Genomic DNA, 22,692 nt, shown 5'->3' on the forward strand with positions numbered 1-22,692 from the left:
GGATCAGTTCGGGGTTATTGCAGTTGCTGATGCTGTTTCGTTCTGTTCATGTTTTAATTGTGCTAAAATTATTTTATGAAGCTAAGCATTGTGAAGGGTGCTTGACAGAAAGAAAATAGCCATAAAAAAAACCAGTGCACATATGGATTTCTAATCACGTGTCCATTGTTGGGTGAAAGCATAGATGTCCTTACTGAAGATGGTGGAATGTATTTGGAATGATGATAAATCTTGGCTGACTAGATACTAGAAATTTGTATGCTGGTTTTGATTGTAGAGGCTACTAAAAGATTTTTATAGTCTGAAAGTTTGTTGTGTTTTTGGTATATTGCTGAAAGACGTATTCTGCTTTATGACAGATGACATTTGCTAAAACCATTTCGCTGGCTTTGATTAGTTTAGGACAACTAGGCCGCCTCTGTCTCTGTTACTGTATGTAGTGCTAGGTCTGACCTAGTCTCTTTTCCCTTTTCTCTCTTTTCAGGGAAGCTGTGATTAAGCACTCATTGGTGCACAAAGTATTCTTGGACTTTTTTACCTATGCACCCCCAAAGTTAAGATCAGTAAGTTCTTGCTTTTGGTTTTTAAACCAAACATGGAGGAGCCATGTTAAAATGTAAAATGCTGCTTTGATGTACCTGTCTTTCAGAAATTTTAAAGAATTGTTCCCTCATTTATTTAATTAATTAATTAATTTATTTGAGAGAGACAGAGAGAGGGAGGGGCAGAGGGAGGGAACCTTAGGCAGGCCCCATGCACAGCATGGAGCCCAGTGCGGGGCTCCATTTCACGACCCCAAATCATGACCCGAGCCGAGATCAAGAGCCGGACGCTTGGCCGACTGAGCCCCACCCCCACCCCAGATGCCGCTGTTTCCTCATTTAGAAAAAATAAGGCACTAAACATCCTTTGAACAAGCCTACTGATTCCATTAGATATTTGTCAGAAGACAGTGGAATTAGCCACAGTTTTATCAATCTTGTTGGATTTTTATATTTTAATTATAAGCCAGAAACTGTCCTCTACCTAACCATACCGAAAGTTAACTCACAAACAGATGTTTGGCATTCAGGGGGTTTGAAATTCACCTGTGCTGATACAAAAATCATGTCAATGTTAAAAGGTTAGGGGAGGACACTTATGTAAAACTAAACGGACCATGAAAAACTGGACCTTATATGCTAGAAGGATAAGGAACAGAGAGTGAAGGTAATTTGCACTGCCCTTCAAGTCAGTGATGGGAATACAAATGAGGATTCATCATTCAGTCCCCTTAACTTAGCTTGCCTCGTCAAATTGAACTCATTGCCCGTTTGTCCTCATTTCAGTAGTAAGGGATAACTGAAATAATGACCCTGACTTCTTTTTAACAAATGTGCCAGGTGAAACATTCATAGGCATTTTGACCCTCTCAGAATTGACGTAGAGAAAAGACTTTTCCAAGAGGAGCTGCTCACCTAAGCTTGTGGTCCAGCGAACATAGCGGCTGCCGCTTCTCTGTCAGGGATTTCGCTCTCTTCTGCAGAGCACGGTTTCTGACAGGTCTGGGTTTATTAAGGCAGGACTATATTTTGAGAAGTGAAAATATGAGCACTTGGATATGTTCAGTGGTGGAAAATATTTTTTTAGTGTTGAATGTATTAATAACACAAAAATCATTGGGAGCTTAGTGTGAATATACAGTAATGAAGCAAATCTTTCCTGGCCCTGGGAGCATTCACTCTTCAGCTGGGTAGCTTGGAATAGATTCGTGAGTTTAGATATATGAGAGCTGTGTTTTTGAGAGCCATCCTGGGGAAGGATTACACAATAGTTAAGGATGAAATCGCTTGTTCCTTACTGATGAAAATACGTACCCATCTCTCTCTATTGTGGTCGGAGACTTTGTATTTATTTTATTGATTTACTCTAAAATTTTAAGTCAGGAACAGACTAAAGTAGGGCCCTGCAGCTTTTAGCTGTCAGAACTCATTTGCATCTACAGACTAGACTTACCAGATAGAATTAAGAAATTACGTACATGGACAGTGAAGAAGAAAGTTTATAAAGAAGCTGAACTACCTTGTAAGAGATTACTGACTGGGCTTTTACTAAAGGGGTCGTTGATAAATGGGGGCCCAGTCTAATAGGCTGATTTTTCTTAGGGAAATATTTTTTAAGTGTTCTTATGGTGAATTATTAAAATGATTTCTAGAAGTAATCCAGTGATAAACTGAAAAAGAGAAACTTTTTCAGCCAAATTTAGTGTTTGGTTCTCTGCTCATTATATACACGATTCTCTTAGGGAAAAACGTTTTATTTATTTTATCTGGCTTTACTGTTAAAAACTCCCTTCTTACCACAGCCACTTCCTAGATTTCTTTTTCTTGAAAAATCTTTTAGAATATATACTTTTTTGAATAGATATTGGTGAAACTCAGGTATTTTAATAGAAATTGCTGCCACTACTTGCTGCTCTTGATAGGGAAAAAATGTTTAGAAAAAAGTTGTTTCTGCATGCTTGTCTACAAAATGAAAAATTGTTTACTACCTGTACTGTCTTTCATCCTCCGTGCATAACTGCCCCTCAGTAGACAGATTTTAAAAAGGCAGGAAAAAAGAAAAAAATAAAGCCTGGTGGCATTTGTTCCCCAGGAGATGATCGAAGCCATCCGCGAAGCCGTGATATACCTGGCGCACACACACGATGGCGCTAGAGTGGCCATGAACTGCCTGTGGCACGGCACACCCAAGGTAAGCGGGCCCTTCAGCCCTTGGGGCTGGAGTGCCTTCCCTTACCCTTAGACTTGCCCTGTCCTGTGGTCTTCGCCCTGATGTGTAAACAGCAATGCCTTTGCAGAGTTGCGCCTCGGGACCTCCCAGGAATTGGCTTTTCTTAGGGCCTAGGGTTTCTTTGTTGAGAATTTTCATTGAAGTACAAAAAGCTTGAGTTGTCTTTATTTGGGAAGGGACCCATTGAGCAAGTAAACACGATGTTTGTGTCAGGCTTACATTTGTAGAAGTTTTGGTGCCTGGGGGGTTCTTTGGTTCCTCATTTAATGATCTTCATGGGGGGCGGGAGAAGCAGGAGGTGATAACGAGCAGCTAGCCACACGTTTGCTCACGTGGGTGTTCAGTACTTTGAGGGAAAAGGTGAAGATCCATGTTAAATACAGAAGTTTCACAGAGATGATCCTCATTTCCTTGATCAGTAGAATTTTGTCTTTAAAAGAGTTGTACTTTGCCCACTTTTTAAATGAATACAAATTTAAATTCTGTTCAGCAAGTTAAGTACCGTCCATGCCGCACTCTCAGGCATTTCAAGTCTGTTCAGACACTGAAGGAGTTCTCTCTTTCACTAGGTTTGCCTTACAGCTAGTAGTCTTCGGGTTCTGGATCTTTGTCTCAGTGCCTTGTCACAAAGAGGTCTAAGGTTGTAATAGTTCTGAAAGGACTTAAAGTATATTGCTATTTTTTTGTTCTGGCTCATAACTGTTTTCCCTAGTGAAGAGTATGCCAGACTGGCGGGAGTTTTTAGTATTATATAAAATTGTGACTATATAATTGTTAAGCTGTCACTAAAAGTTATAACAAAAGTTAATTCTTCTTTTTTAAGGACAGGAAAGTGATTGTGAAAACAATGAAGACTTACATTGAAAAGGTGGCTAATGTAAGTTTAATAAAACCACAGTTTGTTATGATTTTGTTTGGTTTTGGCTCTTTTTTTTATTTTTAATAATAAAATGAAATCATGTCTATTATAGAAAATTTGAGAACTGCAGAAAATTGCCAAGAAGAAAATTGTTCATTGTTTTATTACCGTCTTTTTCTATCCATATGCCTGTATTTTAATGATATTAAATTTACAGTAAATGAGATTTCTCCTTTTTTCATTTAATATCCTACCGTGACAGTTTTCCATTTTTAGTAGATTTTTTTTTTTTTTTAAGATTTTTTATTTTATGTATTCAACAGAGATAGAGACAGCCAGCGAGAGAGGGAACACAAGCAGGGGGAGTGGGAGAGGAAGAAGCAGGCTCCCAGCGGAGGAGCCTGATGTGGGGCTCGATCCCAGAACGCTGGGATCACGTCCTGAGCCGAAGGCAGATGCTTAACGACTGCGCCACCCAGGCGCCCCCTTTAGTAGATATTTTTTGAAGTCCTGATATTTACTTCTTTAATGAATTTGTCCAATGATGTTATTAAACATGAAAATTACTGCCTAGAATAAATTTGTAAAGTCAGCAGAGAAAATTCTAGTTGTTAAGTTTTATAGTTCTTTGGGATCCTTTGGAGATGCTGTAACAGCTCTCCAGATGAAATTATAGGGGGTATGAAAAGATGTTTCTGAGGGATTAATTGCCTCAAAAAAATAGTATTTCTGTGTATTTAAATACGAAATAGTTTTCCATAGTACTTCTGGTACTGTATGTGAAGTAGTAAACGTTTTTTTGAGTCACTTTATATGTTTAAGCTTCTAATTTACTGGGGAACTAAAACTGGTGATAACAACTGTTTCCTATGAAAAATCCAACGAGAACTGCTAGCATCTGGTGAATACTTGATTTAGTCAGTGCTTCTTCAAACACGCATGAGTTAGTGCTGCGTGACCAGATACATACCTGTTGTGTTCTGTAGGGCCAGAGACGAGGGAGAGCGTGGAAGGCCATGTGGAAGGTGGCTCACTTTTCTGTAACAAAATGAAAGAAGAGATTCTCTAGGGAGTTGTTTCCAGAGTATGACAAGATTTTATTATTCATTATTCACCATTAAGTAAATTTTCTGTATAACATTGTAATTTGAATATTTTAAATTAGAAATGAATAAAAATAGAATGTTAATAGAAAATTCTGCCAAGTGTTAATAGTAAAAGACATCATTAAATAATAAAATTAGATTGTTTTAATTTTACAGTTTAGCTGTATAAACAGTTTTTGTTTTTATTTTTTTGTTTCTGAGAACCTGATCCCAGCAAGGCATTATGATGGTAACGAGAAATTAACAACACAGTGCCTTTTGCCTCCCAAGGCCTTGCCTCCAAAGAGGGGAGATAAACTAAGAACAACCCATGGATTTAGTTTATTTAGTTATTTAAAAGTGTTTACATTTCCAAGTATTGGGGATTCTTGACATACTCTATTATTTCGATCCTTTTAAATTTTTAAAGACTAATTTCGTGGCCCGACATATGGTCTATCGCAGTATCTTGAGAAGAACTTATTTTGTGGAACTGGTGGGAGCGATACTCTGCAAATGTCAATTAAATCAGGGTGGTCGATAGTACTGTTCATCCCATCAGTGTTTTTTTTACTGATGTATTTATCATTGGCTGGTTCTATCAGTTGCTGAAAAGTGTATTAAAAGCTTTAGCAGAAATTGTAGAATCGTCTTTTTCTCACTTAAATTCTGTTCCAGTTTCTCTTGTGTTCACCCAGAGATATTTTGTGTTTGGGCATGTTCCTGCGTGTGGCACTTAAAAAAATCAGAGACCAGTGGTTGTGTACTCTGCACTTGTTCTCTATTTCGGTTCCTTCTCGCAGTCCACCTCAGGGGTCCTTTTATTTCAGTATACTTACATTTTATCTACCTCATTCTTTTTAATGACTAGATAATGTTTCATTGTCTGACTTACATAATTCACTTAAACCAGTCCCTACTGTTGGGCACTTGGATAGTTTCTAGTTTTTTCTTCTTTCAAATAGTACTCAAGTACTCCTTTGTGCATTTGTGGAAGCACGTCTGTAAGATAAATCCCTAGAAATGGAATTGTTAGGTCAGAAAACACATGCATTTTAAATTTTTATAAGTGTCAGTTGCTCTTCAAAGAAGTTGAACTACGGTACATTCTCACCAAGGACAAGAAATGTGCCTGCTTTTTCCCCAGACCTTTGCCAAATTAGCATATTAGCAGGGGTTTTCACTTTTGCCTAGATGATAGGTGGAAAATGGTATTTCATTGCTTTAATTATTGTCCTTAATTAATGAGTATTATTTCATATGCTTAAAGCTACTTGTCCCTTTTTTTTCTGTGAGCTGATTCTTCATGTTCTTTGCCCATTTTTAGTAGAGCTTTGGTTATATGGTAAGAATGTCAGACCTTTGTTATTTTTCTCCAGTTTGTTTCTAATTGAAACATTATTACCTGCCATGTTCTTTAGACCTCCCTCTGAAGGAGCGTTACCAGAAGTCAGATACCCTCTCAAAGTAAAAGATTGCGGTCGTTATCCAGGATACAAAAGAATATGCCACAAGCTCTGAAAACACATTTTTTTCTCTTCTGTCATAAAGTAGTTCTTAAACTTTGGAACAATGTCAGCATCACAGAAGTAATTCTTTTACTTCAAGAGATGACCATTGTGAAAGTCATAACATATATTTTTTGATCCTGTGCTGCCATACTTTTTAAAAGCAGTAACTTTTATCTTATAGTCAGTATCTAAGTATATTCTTTTAGTTTATTATTTTAGTATTTCTATTCTGATTATATAGGATTATTTTAAAGAAATTAGACAATATACAAAAAAAAAATGAAAAACCATTTATAATCCTTTAACCCAGAGGAGACTGTTATATTACAGTGTTTTTCCTTCCATGATTTTCTTTGTACATGTGTTATGTATATTTTGTATCATATATGTGATTATATCTGAGTTTATATACTTTATTTTTCACCATTGAAAGTTTTACGTTCTTAGGGTTTTTTTTTTTTCACTTGAAGATTTTAGTGTAATTTCAAGAAGTTATTTATTAACAGGATACCTGTTTTTGAGAGGTGTTATATCCTGGTTAGTTAAAAAAAATGAGCCTCGGCTATTTGATATTGAAGAATGTGCTTTTGTTTTTCTTTGTTCTTTTTTAAATCAACCTAGAATATAATTAACTAGGTCCTGATAAGAGGGGAAATTCCTTGGAATGGCTTTCATCTGTCTTGTTTGTATTATGTGAGACAGTTGTCAGGTTGGTAACCTTTATAAAGCGCCTCCCTGGGGGGAGTAAAAGGGAGAAGCGGTCCATTTTTCTCACCTCCCCTGGCTTCCATTTCTTACAGGGCCAGTACTCCCATTTGGTCTTACTGGCGGCATTCGATTGTATCGATGATACTAAGCTTGTGAAGCAGATAATCGTATCAGTAAGTAATTCTGATGATCTTGCCTATACGTTAAATTGATACATCGCTTGCAGCCATGTCTGATTTTACACCTGTATGTGTAAAGATGTTGAAGTGTGCTTTCCACTGGTATTTGGGGGTTTTTTGGGTTTTTTTTTTTGTTTGTTTTTTTCGGTTGTCTCAGTTCTATTTGGGGGCATTTGCTTTTTCCCTATATAAACCACAATCTTGTAACTTGATATTAATGATTAATATTATTTTAAATTTGCAAAAGACTGGTTACATTAGGATCACATGGCTTTTTGACCACATGATGTGCTAAATGAAAAATGAGCAGTGCAGTGTTCAGGTGTGATCAGAAATTCGTGCCGTAGTAATCCTGCAGTTACTCAGGGGCTCGCAGGCAGAGGGTGTCCTTTCTCTCCTTCTCCCTTTGGCGAAACTACCTCCGCACAGTTCCCTGGTTCATCATCGTGTCGGTGCTGCATGGAGCTGGAAAAGAAGCACTGGTAAAACTCACTCAGTTGTGATACTCCGTAGAGCGTTCACGAAAGCTTTTTCAGAGTCCTATTAAATGTTCTTACTAGAGTTAACAGACCAGCTTCCTTTTTTCGTTTCAGCAATTCCTTCGAGCATGGCACAGTGATGGCAGAGGGGTAATAATTAAATGCAGTTCCTTTAACCCTAAGTGGGCCCTCAGAAAAACCCTTTTCCTTTTGGTAAAAGCACTTCAGAGTAAAAACTGCATTCTTCAGTGCTTGCCTCCGTTTCTGACTTCTGCATATGTGATCCTTTCTTCCCTTCCTCTCTTTCTAGTGTGCAAGGGGCACAGGCTTTGTGATGGAGGTTGCGGGGGTGTGGATACGCAGTTGCAATATTGGTAGCAGTGACCAAAGTTAGAAACAGTCTTAAAACCATGCAACCTGCACAGACTTAGATCATTCATCCAGGCACGACGCAGACCTTTGTTGGATGCCCACAGATGAGGCCCTTTGGGAAATCTTAGTTGACAAAACTACTTTCCCACCCCATGAGCTGGGAGAAGCCATGTAGATGGTCAGAAAGAGACTTTACCTGTTGGCACTTGGGGGTGCTCTGGCCTCTCTTTGCAGCCTTTCTGGAAGAGCGGAGCTGGTGTGGTGGGAAAACAGGCCGGCTAGGGCAGGGTTAGGTGCCAGCCGTGGGTCCCAGTGTGTGTGAATTTCTCATGCCCTCGCTGTCATGTTCCGACTTTCCCCTTGACTGTTTTAAGATTGCGATGACTTTCTTTGGGATGGGATTGTGGGAAGAAACAAGTTGGCAAGACTTCCATGTCACAGACGGAGTATTTTGGCATGTTCCTTGTGACTTTATTACCCTTTTGACTCCAATCAATAATGATTGTTTTTCATTCTGGTGACAGAGATGTGAGGCCATAAATTGGCAAAATGAATAAAGTTGTTTCATGGAAATGGAAACAGGCTGGGCTATTGAGAGTTTGCTTTTGTTTAATATTTTCACAACTGAAATTTGCATAAGTGTTCCAAATGGATTTCAAGAGAGCCCAGACTTCCTTCAGGATTTGCCACCATTGTCTGCTGGATTCATTTTTTCCACAACGTTCGTCCCACGTAAAGTTGCCGTTGAAACAGTTTTAACTCCTCGTGCTTATCGGTTTGATTCCCACAACTGCTTGAGCCACATTCCTAATGACTTTCTCATGCTCAGGGCGGCTCTCCCTGAGAGTGGCCTGATGTGCGGAACTCTTGCTTCTAACTGAAAAAACGCTCAGCAGGCTCTGTGTATCATCAAACTATATAGCTCGTGATAAAATCCGGGAATGCTGATTGCTCTTGCGTTTTTCCCACCACCACAAAACCTGTTGCAGTATTCAGTGCTTTTTAAAAATGCCCACGGAAGCAGAGCGTTGCTAATAAGCATTCTGTTCAGGGTAACCAGGCTTTCTAAAATGTCAGGTCGAAATCACAGCCTGGTCAGCTGAGCCCTCATCTCTTCCCACCCACTTGACTTTCCAGAATAAACATGCTTATAAAATTTGATCCATTTACCCCTTGGATTGTTGGTATGATGCAGCTGCTTTGACAGCAGTGTTCCTCTAAAAAGGAAAGCAGTACACTGACCAGTTGCTGTTTGAAATGATTAAGTATTGCTGTGTACTTTAAAATATATTATCTTTTAAATGTACAGAGAGGTACTAAGAATAATACAGCAGGGGCGCCTGGGTGGCACAGCGGTTAAGCGTCTGCCTTCGGCTCAGGGCATGATCCCGGCGTTATGGGATCGAGCCCCATATCAGGCTCTCCTGCTGTGAGCCTGCTTCTTCCTCTCCCACTCCCCCTGCTTGTGTTCTCTCTCTCGCTGTCTCTATCTCTGTCAAATAAATAAATAAAATCTTTAAAAAAAAAAAAAAAGAATAATACAGCAAACACCCAGCTTCCCACCATATGACAAAGAAGTAAAACTTGGCAAACACTTCAAGTTCAAGCTTTGTGTGTACCTGTCCCCAGTTGCCTATCCCCCCCACCCATACCTACTGTGATGAATTTTGTTATTTATTGTTTGCATACATTTCTTTATCCTTTGGCTGTGTGTACATGAATATGGTACTGTTCTGCAGGTTTACAAATTCTGTGTAAGCGATGTCTTGTATGTTTTCTTCTGCGGCTTGCTTTTTGCTTTTGGCCTTATGTTTGTGAGATTTTTGGGCTCGGCGAGTCTTTTTTTTCTTTTTTTTAAAGGCCACGTTGTAATTACTTTAGGCTTTGTGAGCCATTATATGATCTCTGTTGCCTATTTTTGGTTTTTATGTTTTGTTTGTTTGCTTTTAGTGACCCTTTAAAATATGAAAACCAATCTTATCTCATAGGACGTGTAGAAACAAGCTGCAGGTCGGATTTGACCCATGGGCCATGGTTGGCCCACCCTGTTCTAAATCACTGACTTGCAGTGCCAGATAGTTTTCTACTATGAGTGTACCGTAAATTATCTTACCCTTTTTCTGTTGATAGAGACTTAGATGGTTTACAGTTTTTAAAACATTGAAATTTTCATTATTTTTTGCTGTTCACATTTTGTGAGCATTTTCGTATGTCTCCTTGTTTTCCTAAGGCATTTACTTAGCACAATCGCTAGTTGCCAGGTCCGCTGCCCGTACGTTTGTATAGAGGCACGTGCCGTATTTCCCACCCAGCCGCTAGAGAACCTGTTGCGTTATGCGGTGCTTTTAAAAATAGCCAAGATGGCTTCGTGTTGCTAAGCATTCGGCTCGGAGCAACTGGGGTTCCTGAAATGTCAGGTTGAAATCATAGCCTAATCAACACGTTGCCTTCTTCTCTCTTTCCGGACAAGCGCCGGTTGAGTCTCCAGATCGTGTTCTCTGATCTCCCCGCCGGCCCTGGTCTCCCGGTCCCCGAAGCTCCTCTAGCTTGTCTTTGCCATCCATTCATTCAGCAGTTGATCTCGATGGCCCCGGGCTCCAGGCAGGTGCATGAGGAGGCCGCCCGGTGTGGGGGGTGGGCTGTGCGGGATGGAGAGGCTGGAGCTCCCTGTCCAGGGTGGGAGCCGCCAGCTTCAAGGAGTCTGAGCTCCACGGTGATAGAGTCTCCTGGTTTTGTTTTTGTTTGCTTTTAATTGTGGTAAAGTACACACGATATAAAATTTACCATCTTAACCTTTCCCTCTTTTTCTGCACACTTTTTTTTTATTGAAGTAAAGTTGGCATACGCTATTTTATTAGTTTCAGGTGTACAGCATAGTGATTGGACAATTACATCATTACTCTGTGCTCACCACAATAAATGCAGTCACCATGGGTCACCATATAAGGTTATTACAGTATTGCTGACTCCGTTCCCTATGCTCTACTTTACAGCCCTGGGACTTACTCATTTTGTAACACAAGATAAACAGACATGAGAGAGACGCTCATCAATACAGAGAACAGACTGGTGGTTGCCAGAGCGGAGGGGGAGGGTGATGGACGACATTGGTGAAAGGGATTGAGAGAGAAACTCCCAGCAGTTTTAAGTTCGGTGGTATCGAGCGTATGCACACTGTTGTGGAGCCAACCTCCAGAACTGTTTCATCTTGCCAAGCTGCAATGACACTCCTTGAACTCCATCCGCCAGTTGTTTGATTAAAGTCAAAGAGGTGTACTTCTGACGGAATCACCGTAGTTTTAAACACTAAAGGGGCTGCGGTCCTTGCCTCGTGATCTTCCTTTTGTACTTCTCCATTCTTTACCTCTCATTGGCAGTTCTCACTTTTTATTACGTTTCTCGTGCCTGAACCGTAGATGTTGGCTCTCGCAGGTTGAGGCCGGTATGCATCTCTTTCTGGCCCCACACCCGGCCCCGCGGGGAGGCTGCGCAGCGCGCGCTCTGTTCTCGGTGTCGTGCGCTCCTCTCTGCAAGCCGTCCTTCCGCCGCAAGGGCAAGACGTGCGCCCGACCCTGCTTCCAGCGGACACCCTTTACCGTCACCTTTACTTTTCCTTTTTAAAAGAGGGTTGGCAAAACAAGCGTGCCTGTGGATCTCATAAGGGTCCGGCACAGGGAGGTCAGAACTGGACACGTGTCTTCGGGGGGAGGGGTTTTATTCTTCCTGAGCTCTGCTTCGGTCCACACGCCTGCCCTGGAGCGAAGCGCACAAAGAAGTCACAACAAATGGGGCTTGGGATTTTGTCTGCGTTAATTCTTGTAAGAGGGGTAGCTGAGTCGAAAACCTTTAAAATTGAACCTTTGTTGTTGGGGTTCTCTCGCTCTCGAAGATGCGAGAATCATGACCCCAGCAGCTTTCCTTAATCTCCCTAGTTGAAGAGCCTGTGATTGAGAGGTGTGTCTTTAATATGGACATAATTAGTTTATGGCATTTTTCAGTTTGCAGTGTGAAGTTTCTCATTTGCTCCTGGTAACAACCCACGGCCCACAAGTGAGGCAGGTCTATCATTTCCTTCTACAGGTGAGAGAGTCGGTAGGCAGGGAGGTTAACTGATTTGCCAAAGGCTATACAGCTTGAACCCAAAGATCAAATCCAGCACACAGTCAGCTGTACCATAGCTACCCCTTACCTGTGTCTACATGTTATTATACTCATTAGTGTTTTAGGGGGATCATCTAGAAGTTTCTCTCCTCTTTCTCTATAATCCAGGTTAATGAATTAGTACTCCATAATGCAGGCATGCTCATACTATTTTATTGTTTCCAAGGTGAATATTTTTGATGGTAGGAAAGCTGGATGAGAGTGAGATGTGGAGAATTAAGAACTTTAAGGTGGGAAGGGGCAGAGGGAGAGAGAGAGGATCCCGAGCAGGCTCCGTATCCAGCGCAGAGCCCCACGGGGAGCCTGAAACCGGGCTGGATCCGATGCCCCTGAGATCATGACCCGAGCCGAAAGTAAGAGTCGGCTTCACCGACTGAGCCACCCGGGCGCCCCTAATGATACCACATCTTTAAAGATTTTTTTAGTTTCATATGACTGTTAGTTTATAAACATTGCGCTCTCTTAAAAACCTTACATGTAGAACATAAGTTTAGATTCTAAATTTCTTAATGACAAACTTAAGGAAGGAAAAGCTCAGTAAAATGGGGGACTAGTCCTAAGTAGTATTTGTGCTTGGGGTTTGTGTGTATTTTGGAAGCCCTAGCTTCTTGTGTTGAGGTGAAGCCCTTTCTGCCCCAGCCGTGTGCGTTGTACTAGCCCTTAAGTGTAGCCTCCGCAGAGAAAGTTAAGTACGTTGAGGAATACACTGCTGGCTTCATGCCTCCCCTTTTCCTCTTCACACCGAAGGAAAAACACGTTAATTAGAAATAAACAGCAGCCATTTATAGCTCTTTACGGCACACCCCCCTAGGGTTTAGTTTCGTTGGTTTTGTTCTGTTTTTTGATTTTTTGGTTTTTTGCTTTTCAAAAAAGCAATTGCTCTAAAGATATTATACCCCAGACTGGTTTTCTTTAAGGACAGCAGTGTTGGTGGGTTAATGATGTTAGAAATTGACCTAAGCTTTATATCATTTTCGCTCTCTCCTTTCAACAAATTAAAGCATCTGTCTTTTAGGAGCTGATTAAACCTTAAATCGGAAAAGCCACATTAAAGGTAGCCTATGTGGATCCCTCCTACGTTGTTGGTGGGAATGCAAGTTGGTACAGCCGCTCTGGAAAACAGTGTGGAGGTCCCTTAAAAAGTTAAAAATTGAGCTGCCCTATGATCCAGCCATTGCACTACTGGGTGTTTACCCCAAAGATACAGACGTAGTGAAGAGAAGGGCCATATGCACCCCAATGTTCATAGCAGCAGTGTCCACAATAGCTAAATCGTGGAAGGAGCTGAGATGCCCTTCAACAGATGACTGGATTAAGAAGTTGTGGTCCATATATACAATGGACTATTACTCAGCCATCAGAAAGAACGAGTTCTCAACATTTGCTACAACATGGACGGCACTGGAGGAGATAATGCTAAGTGAAATAAGTCAAGCAGAGAAAGACAACTATCATATGATTTCTCTCATCTATGGAACATAAAAACTAGGAAGATCAGTAGGAGAAGAAAGGAATAAAGAAAGGGGGGTAATCAGAAGGGGGAATGAAACATGAGAGACTATGGACTATGAGAAACAAACTGAGGGCCTCAGAGGGAAGGGGGGTGGGGGAATGGGATAGACTGGTGATGGGTAGTAAGGAGGGCATGTATTGCATGGTGCACTGGGTGTTATACGCAACTAATGAATCATCGAGCCTTACATCGGAAACCGGGGATGTACTGTATGGTGACTAACATAATAAAAAATCATTAAAAAAAAAAAAGGTAGCCTATGTTTGTGGTACTAAATGCTTCACTATCAAAAATACATATCCTGGGCCCACATTGGGACATGTTTAACTTGAGATTACAAAAGAGCTCCTTCCCTCGTGATAAGGTATGAACACTTTTTTGTGTCTTCCTTTTCTTACTGAAATTTGAAGTGCTTTTTTCCTGGATGGTTGAAATCCATATTCATTTCGAGGCGGTTAGATCTTTTGCACCTCGTCTCTGAAAACCTTTATGTTGTAAGGGGAGATCTTCGTGTGTGACCTTAAACTTCTTCAAAAGTAGGAGTACGGTGGGGCTTAGAATCATGCAAACAAGCAATCCTGTCCTGGGTTGGCCATGTCACGGATGAGTGACCTTCACATCTACAAGTCACTTTACTTATCTAAACCTCAGGCTTCTTATTAGTAAAATGAAAGGAACTGTAGCCCTCTGTCATGGGGTTGTCACGGTATTTGGGCTGATGGGCATCCTGCTGTCTGCACTGGGTCTGGTGCCTCTAAGTGCTTATCGAGTGTTAGCGGCTATGACTAATTTTAGGAAGCACGATATACTTTCATGCAGACAATGAGGGAAGGTTGGGATTTTAAAAAGAACTGGTATATGGATTCTGGGGTTGCATCTCGCTAACCTTGGGGTCACAGATTTTGTTGTATTGGGATCTCTTCGATGACCAACTTCATTTTTAACTTGGCTCCTTGCATTAAATTATTAATCTCTTTGTAATCAATGGTTATTTAAGAAAAGAGCACATCTGAGTATATGTTATCTCATGGGGAATTCCTTTCCGTGGAGTCAGGGGACCAAGACTAGTCAGAGCCCTGCCACTGACTTTCTGTGGCCCCAGCCAGTTCTGCAGGGTCTGTGCCACGCAAACACGTATGGCCTTGAGTATCTATTGGGCTTGTTGTAAGAATTAGGAATGTTAGAGGGGAAAAAACAGACGATTCTTTCTGTTGCAGCTTCTCTATTAGGAATAAAGGAATTCTTAAACCGTGACTTCTCTGTCTGGAAACATCAGCACATTTACACAGGAGCTTAGCTGGGGTGGGGATGACATTGCCTTTGTTACTTCAATTCACACAAACTAGAAAAGGAGATTATTGTTCTTGGGAAGTTGATTGGAAATGTCATAGAGTGTAATTATTTGTAACTGCTCCGTGGACTCTTTCTACAGTGATTCCCCTTCCCGCTATTTTTGTTTTCAATGCAATACTTAAACAGCCTTCGTTTGCCATGAATAAGCAACTAACTTTAAAAGCCTTTATTCACTTGTTCCATATAACAGAGTTCCTTTATCTCTCTTACATACACCTCAGTGGGGAGATTCTAATAACAATGTTCTTCATCGATGCTGATTCTTCATTGAGAGCCGCTGCAAATTGTATCTGCTCGGTGACCCCAGCAAGCCACGTTCCTAGTAACAGTGGCCTGAGAACTATTGGTCACAGTGAAGGAAGAGAGCTCCTGTAAAGGTTTTTTAAGTCCTTGAGCTTGGTCAGTTCTATAAACAGCTTGTTCAGTAATGCTGGTGACAATCCAGGATCAGTTCTGTGCTCTGAGCGTCAGTCTTTGTGCTTTAAGGACAAGATTTCAAAATCAGCTCCACATTTTCTATTAAGTGCGTGGGAGAAAATAGTTAAGCATGGAGCCTTCTGTACCCTTCAGATTTCAAGTGTATATTATTTTAAGCACATAGGTTCAGTTTTTTGTTTCTTAATTTTCCAGGAAATTATTAGTTCCTTGCCTAACATAGTAAACGACAAATACGGGAGGAAGGTCCTTTTGTACCTGCTGAGCCCCAGAGATCCTGCACATACGGTGCGAGAGATCATCGAGGTTCTACAGAAAGGAGACGGCAACGCACACAGGTAAGAAGAATCGAGGCGCTGGAGCCCTTTGCTCCTCTGCTACATAAATACCTTATGTTTCCAGAAATCTGCTCATGCACGCATACCCTCTATCTTGCTGCTTCTCTAAAACTCAGAAGGTAAATCCCATTTTTAAGCCTGTAATTTTGACAGATTCTTTTTATCTGGAAAAAGAAATAAAAGTATCATCCCAAAAGAATGCCTCCGGGTGCCTGGCACATAGTAGGTGCTCAGTGTACACGATTTGGTTTGATTTTGCTCTCTTTATTTGTTCAATTTAAACTATAGGAGTGTTTTTAAGGTTGTTTTGTTTCTTTTAACCCTAGTGTCGTTAACATACAGTGTTACATTAGCTTCAGGTTACAGTGTAGTGATTGAACAGTTCTGTACACTACTCAGTGCTCATCACGTTAAGTGTGCTTTTTAATTCACTTCAACTGTTATACCCATCCCCCCCCACCTCCCCTCTGGTAACAGTTTGTTCTCTCGAGGTAAGAGTGGTTTTTGCTTTGTCTTTTTTTTTCTTTGTTCATTTGGTTTCTTAAATTCTACATGTGAACGAAATCATATGGTATTTATGTTTCTCTGACTGACTGATTTCACTTAGCCTTCTACCGTGTAGAGCCATCCATGCTGTTGCAGATGGCAAGCTCTCATTCTTTTTTTATGGCTGAATAATATTCCTTTATGTATATACCACCTCTTCTTTATTCATTCATCAATGGATGGACACGTGGGCTGCTTTCATAATTCGGCTGTCGTAAAAAATGCTGCTGTAAACATAAGGGTGCATGTATCTTCTCAAGTTCATGTTTTCATATTCTTTGGGTAAATACCTAGTAGTGCGATCACTGGATCATAAGGTAATTCCATTTGTAATTTTTTGAGGAACCTCCGTACTGTTTTCCACAGTGGCTGCACCAGTTTGCATTCCCACCAACAGTGCACGAGGGCTCCTTTTTCTCCACATCCTCACCAACACTTGTTGTTTCTTATGTTATTGATCTTGACATAATGAGGTGGTATCTCGTTGTGGTTTTGATTTGTGTTTCCCTGATGATGAGTGATGTTGAGCATCTTTTCATGTGTCCGTTGGCCACCCGGATGGCTTCTTTGGGGAAATGTCCATTCATATCTTCTGCCCATTTTTTAATTGGATTCTTTGATTTTCTGGTGTTGAGTTATGTAAGTTCTTTATATATTTTGGATACTAACCCATTATCAGATGTCACTTGCAAATATCTTCTCTCGCTCGGTAGATCATCTCTGAGTTTTGTTGATTGTTTCCTTTGCTGTGCAGTAGCTTTTTATTTTTAGTTTATTTTTGCTTTCCTTTCCCTTGCCTCGGGAGACATATTTAGAAAAAAGTTGCTATGGACAATGTCAGAGAAATTACTGCCTGTGTTCTCTTCTTGGATTTTTATGATTTCAGGTCTCACATTTAGGTCCTTCATCTGTTTTGAGTTTATTTTTGTGTATGCTGTAAGAAAGTGGTCCAGCTTCATTCTTTTGCATGTAGCCGTCCACTTTTCCCAACACCTTTGTTGAAGAGACTGTCCTTTTCCTGTTGCATATTCTTGCCTCACAATCTTTTGTTGAAGATTAATTGAGGGTTTATTTCTGGGCTCTCTGTTCTTTTCCATTGGTCTATGTGTCTGTTTTCATGCCAGTATCTTACTGTTTTGATTACTACAGCTTTGTAGTTTATCTTGAAATCTGGGATTGCCATACCTCCAGTTGGGTTCTTTCTTAAGATCACTTCGGCTATTCAGGGTCTTTCGTAGTTCCATACAAATTTGAGGATTATTTGTTCAAGTTCTGGAGAAAATGCTGTTGGTATTTTGATAGGGATTGCATGAAATCTGTAGATTGCTTTGGGGAGCGTGGACTTTGTTCTTCCAGTTCACCAGCACAAAATATGTTTCCATTCAGTTTGTGTCACTGTCAGTTTCTTTCTTCAGTGTTTTACAGTTTTCAGAGTACAGGTCTTTCACATCCTTGTTTAAGTTTATTCCTAAGTATTTTCTTCTTTTGGTGTAATTGCAAATGGAATTGTTTTCTTAATTTTTCTTTCTGTTACTTCATTATTGGTGTATAGAAATGCAGTGGATTTCTGTATATTGATTTTGTATCCTGCAACCTTACTGAATTCATGTATCAGGTCTGGTAGGTTTTTGGTGGAATCTTTAGGGCTTACTCTATATAGTATGTCCTCTGCAAATAGTGAAAGTTTTTCTTCTTCCTTACTTATTTGGATTCCTTTTATTTCTCGATGCTGTCTGATTGCAGTGGCTAGCACTTCCAGTACTCAGCTGAATGAAAGCGCTGAGAGTGGACATCCTTGTCTTGTTCCTGATCTTAGGGGAGAGCTCTCAGTTTTTTGTCATTGAAGATGATGTTAGCTGTGGGTTTTTAGTGTATGGGCTTTGCTATGTTGGGGTCTGTTCCCTCTAAACCTGCCTTGTTGAGGGATGTGTCATGAATGGATGTTGTGCTTTGTCAGATGCTTTTTCTGCATTTAATGAAGTGATCATACGGTTTTTATCCTTTCTCTTGTTGATGTGATGTATCATGTCGATTGATTTGTGAGTATTGAACTACCCTTGCATCCAAGAATAAACCCCAGTTGATTGTGGTGGACGATTTTTTTTAATGTATTAATGGATTTGGTTTGCTCATATTTTGTTGAGGATTTTTGCATCTGTGTTCATCAGAGAGATTGCCCTGTGATTCTCTTTCTTTTTTGTAGTTGCCTTTGTCTGGTTTGGTATCGGGGTAATGCTGGCCTTATAGAATGAATTTAGAAGCTTTCCTTCCATTTTCTGGAATAGTTTGAAAAGAATAGGTATTAACTCTTCATTAAATGTTGATAGAATTCACTGGTGAAGCCATCTGATCCTGGACTTTTATTTGTTGGAAATTTTTTTATTACTCTTTCAGTTTCATTGCTGGTAGTCAGCCTGTTCAAATTTCCTGTTTCCTCCGGATTTAGTTTTCGGACGTTATATGTTTCTAGGAATTTATCCCTTTTTTATAGGTTGTCCAATTTGTGGGCATTTAATTTTTCATAAGATTCTTTTGTAATTCTTTGTATTTCTGTGGTGTGGGTTGTTACTTCTCGTCTTTAATTTCTGAGTTTATTTATTTGAGCCCTCTCTTTTTTTTTTTTTTTTTTTTTTGATTTTATTTATTTATTAGACAGAGAGGCAGCGAGAGAGGGAACACAAGCAGGGGGAGTGGGAGAGGGAGAAGCAGGCTTCCTGCTGAGCAGGGAGCCCAATGAGGGGCTCAATCCCAGAACGCTGGGCTCATGACCTGAGCCGCAGGCAGACGCTTAACAGCTGAGCCACCCAGGCGCCCCGAGCCCTCTCTTTTTTTGATAAGTCTGGCTAAATGTTTATCAATTTGTTCATCTTTTCAAAGAACCAGCTCCTGGTTTCATTGATCTGTTCTATTGGGTTTTTTTTAGTTTCTATTTTATTTCTGCTCTGATCTTCATTATTTCCTTCCTTCTACTGGTTTTGGGTTTCATTGTTCTTCTTTTTCTAGCTCTCTTAGGGGTAAGGTTAGATTACCTCTCCGAGGTGTTTCTTGCTTCTGGAGGCAGGCCGCTGTTGCTATGTATTTACTGCTTAGCACCACTTGGGTGTTCATTTTCATTTGTCTCCTAGCGTTTTTTCATTTCCTCTTTGATTTTTTGGTTGATCCATTCATTGTTTAGTAGCATGTTATTTAACTTCCATGTATATGTGTTCTTTGCAGATTTTTTCTTGTGGTTGATTCCTACTTTCAAAGCATTGTGGTCAGAAAAGACACATAGTATGACGTGATTCTTTCTGAATTTATTGAGATTTGTTTTGTGAACTAATATGTGATCTATTCTGTAGAATGTTCCATATGAACTTGAAAAGAATGTGTATTCTACTGTTTTAGGTTGGAATGTTCTGAATGTATCTGTTACATCTGTTCCATCCCTCTGGTGCAGTGTGTCATTCGTAGCCACTGTTTCCTTGTTGATGTTCTGTTCACGTGATCTGTCCATTGATGTAAGGGGGGTGTTAAGGTCCCCTATTGTTGTATTATTGTATTATTGTTGTATTACTATTCATTGCTTCCTTTCTGTCTGTTATTAACTGCTTTGTGTATTTGGGTGCTCCCACATTGGGTGCATGAATATTTACAATCGTTATATCTTCTTGTTGGATTATCCCCTTAATAATGATGTAGTATCCTCATCTGTCTCTTGTTGCAGTCTTTGTTTTAAAGTCTGTTTTGTCCGATCTCAGTATTGCCACCCCAGCTATCTTTTTACTTCCATCTGCGTGCTAGATGTTTCTCCATCCCTTCACTAGCATTGTGCATGTCTTTAGGTCTGAAATGAGTCTTGTAGGCAACGTTTAGATGGGTCTTTTTTTATACATTCTGTCAACCTGTGTTTTCATTGGAGTGTTTAGTCCGTTTACATTCAAAGTAAATATTGATCGATGTGTACTTACTGCCTTTTGTTACTAATTTTATGGGTTTTTTTATAGTTTTCAGTTCCTTCTCTTGCTCTTGTCTTTCACAGTTTGCTGGTTTTGGTTAATGATATACGTGGATTCCTTTTTCTTTATTCAGTTCATATCTATTACTGGTTTTTTTGAATTGTGGTCATCATTAGGTTTATATATGACATCTTATGCATATAGCAGTCCATGTTAAGTTGATAGTCCCTTCGTTCGAACCTGTTCTAAAAGTGCTAAATTGTTAGCTTTCTCCTCCCCCTTCATTTTAGCTATATGGTGTTATACTTTCCATCCTTTTATTTTGTGACTCCCTTGACTGATTTTTATAGATTTACATAATGTTACTACTTTTATGCTTCCTACTTTACTTAATTCTGCTTATGGTCTTTCGTTTCTACTTAGAGTCCACTTTAACATTTCTTATAGGCCTGGTTTAGTGGTGTCTGGGAAACTCTCTCTCCTTCTATTCTGAATGATAACCTTGTTGAGTAATTTTCTTGGTTGCAGGTTTTTTTCTTTGTGCACTTTGAATGTATCGTGCCACTTGCTTCTGGCCTGTCAAGTTTCTGCTGGAAAGTCTGCTGCTGGCCTTAGGGATTTCCCTTGTATATAAATGGTTTCTTTTCTCTTGCTGCTTTTAAAATTCTCTCTTTATCACTACTTTTCATCATTTGAATTATTACTTGTCTTGGTGTGGACCTCCTTGGTTTGATTTTGTTGGGAGCTGTCTGTACCTCCTGGGTCTGGGTATGTTTTCTTTCTTAGATTTGGAAAATTTTTAGCTGCTATTGCTTCAAGTAAGTCTTCTGCCCCTTTTCTCTCTCTTCTTTTTCCGGGATCCCTATAATGTGAATACTGTTATGCTTGATGATGTCACTGAGTTCCCTTAAATCTGTTTTCATTTTTTATTATTGTTTCTTGTTTCAGCTTGATTGCTTTCCATTACTCTGTCCTCCGGGTCACTGATCTATTCTGTTACTGGAAGAGTAGTCTACTATTTATTCTATCCAGCATATTTTTAATCTCAGTTACTATATTCTTCATGTCTGATTGGTTCCTTTGTGTTTTCTGTCTCTTTGTTGAGGATCTCACCGAGCTTTCCCACTCTTCTCAAGTCCAGTGAGTATCTTTATGACCATTACTAGAAATTCTCTATCAGGTGTATTATTACCTCTGTTTCATTTAGGTTTCTTGCTGTTTGGGTCCTCTTCTTTCATTTGAGATATAGTCCTCATTTTGTCTAACTCTCTGCGTCTGTTTCTGTGTGTTAGGAAAGTCAGCCATGTCTCCTGCCCTTGATGGTAGTGGCCTTATGAGGCAGAGGTCCTGTAGTGTCCTGCAGTGAGGTGTCCCTGGTCCCCAGAACCTGGCCCTCGGGGGTGCCTAGTCTGTGTGCTGTGTGCACCCTACTGTTGTGGCCGAGCCACTTTTTTCCTTCATTCCACTTATGTGCAGGGGCTCTCTTACCCTGTCGTGGGCGGTGTTTGGTCCCTGTGTTGTTAGTGGGCCAGTGGGGGGCCGCCTTGGACTTGAGTTGAGGCAGACCAGGCGTTTGCCAGAGATGCAGTGGCACCAAACTGCGGTGTTGTCCCCTGAGAAACTTTCGTTGGTGGGCAGAGCCTGCAGTCAGACCGGCTGTCTGCCCCAGACACTGCTGGAGCTGCGTTGGACTGGTGTATGTGGTTCACTTCCCCTCTCCCTGAGCCAGGAGTTGCTTTCGAGTGGTGCTGGCCCCTGTCAGCTTGCCAAGCTGCTTTGGATGGTCTCTGGCCAAGGGCGCATTGGAGGAGGGAGGTCTGCCAGAGAATACGGTGTTAGCAAGGTTGGCGCTGCTCTCCTGTGGGAGGGGCCCTGGAGCTGAGGCCCAGCTGGAGGGGCTGTGTTGCAGATGTGCTCAGGGGTGGGGCACGCTATTGGCAAATCAGGCGGAGAGTGTTGTCCAGGCAGGGTACCCACAGGTGTCCATGTATCTTGGCTGGGGGACAGGGAAGGGAATGACCACTCTTCTTTGTTCCTGTAGAAGTCTCCCAAGGATCCCTGCCCCTCCATCACAGGCTGTGAGATTAGTAAACAGATTGCACTCCCGTATACTCCAAATGCTTTTTAAACTGCTGGCTTCTGGGCTGTGTCTCCACAGAGCTGTTTGTTGTGCTGTCTCCTTAAGGCAGGGACTCCCATTTCCTCCCACCCTTCCAGTTCTCCCAAGCCAAGCACGCTAATTTTCTAAAATTCCAGGTGTTAAACCCCACTGATTGTAAGAACTCATGAAATTATGCCCCGCTGAATTTCAAAGCCAAATGTTATGGGGAGTTGTCTTCCCCACACAGGCACCCCGTGTATGGGGTGCCTGATATGAGGGTTTATTTCCCTCCCTTCTCCACACCCGCTGTATCCCTTCCACAGTCCTGGAGGTCCTTTTTGC

General features: G+C 40.8%; 1 protein-coding gene across 4 annotated transcripts in view; it reads left to right on the plus strand.

Moving 5' to 3' along the window:
- PUM3 (pumilio RNA binding family member 3) overlaps positions 1-22,692 on the plus strand; it is a 46,901-nt gene that overhangs the window by 15,331 nt on the left and 8,878 nt on the right. For all 4 annotated transcript variants that reach the window (XM_057305666.1, XM_057305667.1, XM_044391209.3 and 1 more), the window contains exons 10-14: positions 485-563; positions 2,635-2,733; positions 3,596-3,649; positions 7,028-7,108; positions 15,623-15,765. In XM_057305666.1, coding sequence (XP_057161649.1) covers positions 485-563; positions 2,635-2,733; positions 3,596-3,649; positions 7,028-7,108; positions 15,623-15,765 — 456 coding nt within the window. The remainder of the gene's footprint in view (positions 1-484; positions 564-2,634; positions 2,734-3,595; positions 3,650-7,027; positions 7,109-15,622; positions 15,766-22,692) is intronic.

Source organism: Ursus arctos, unplaced genomic scaffold (assembly GCF_023065955.2).
Source record: "Ursus arctos isolate Adak ecotype North America unplaced genomic scaffold, UrsArc2.0 scaffold_33, whole genome shotgun sequence".
Classification (NCBI taxonomy): Eukaryota; Metazoa; Chordata; class Mammalia; order Carnivora; family Ursidae; genus Ursus; species Ursus arctos.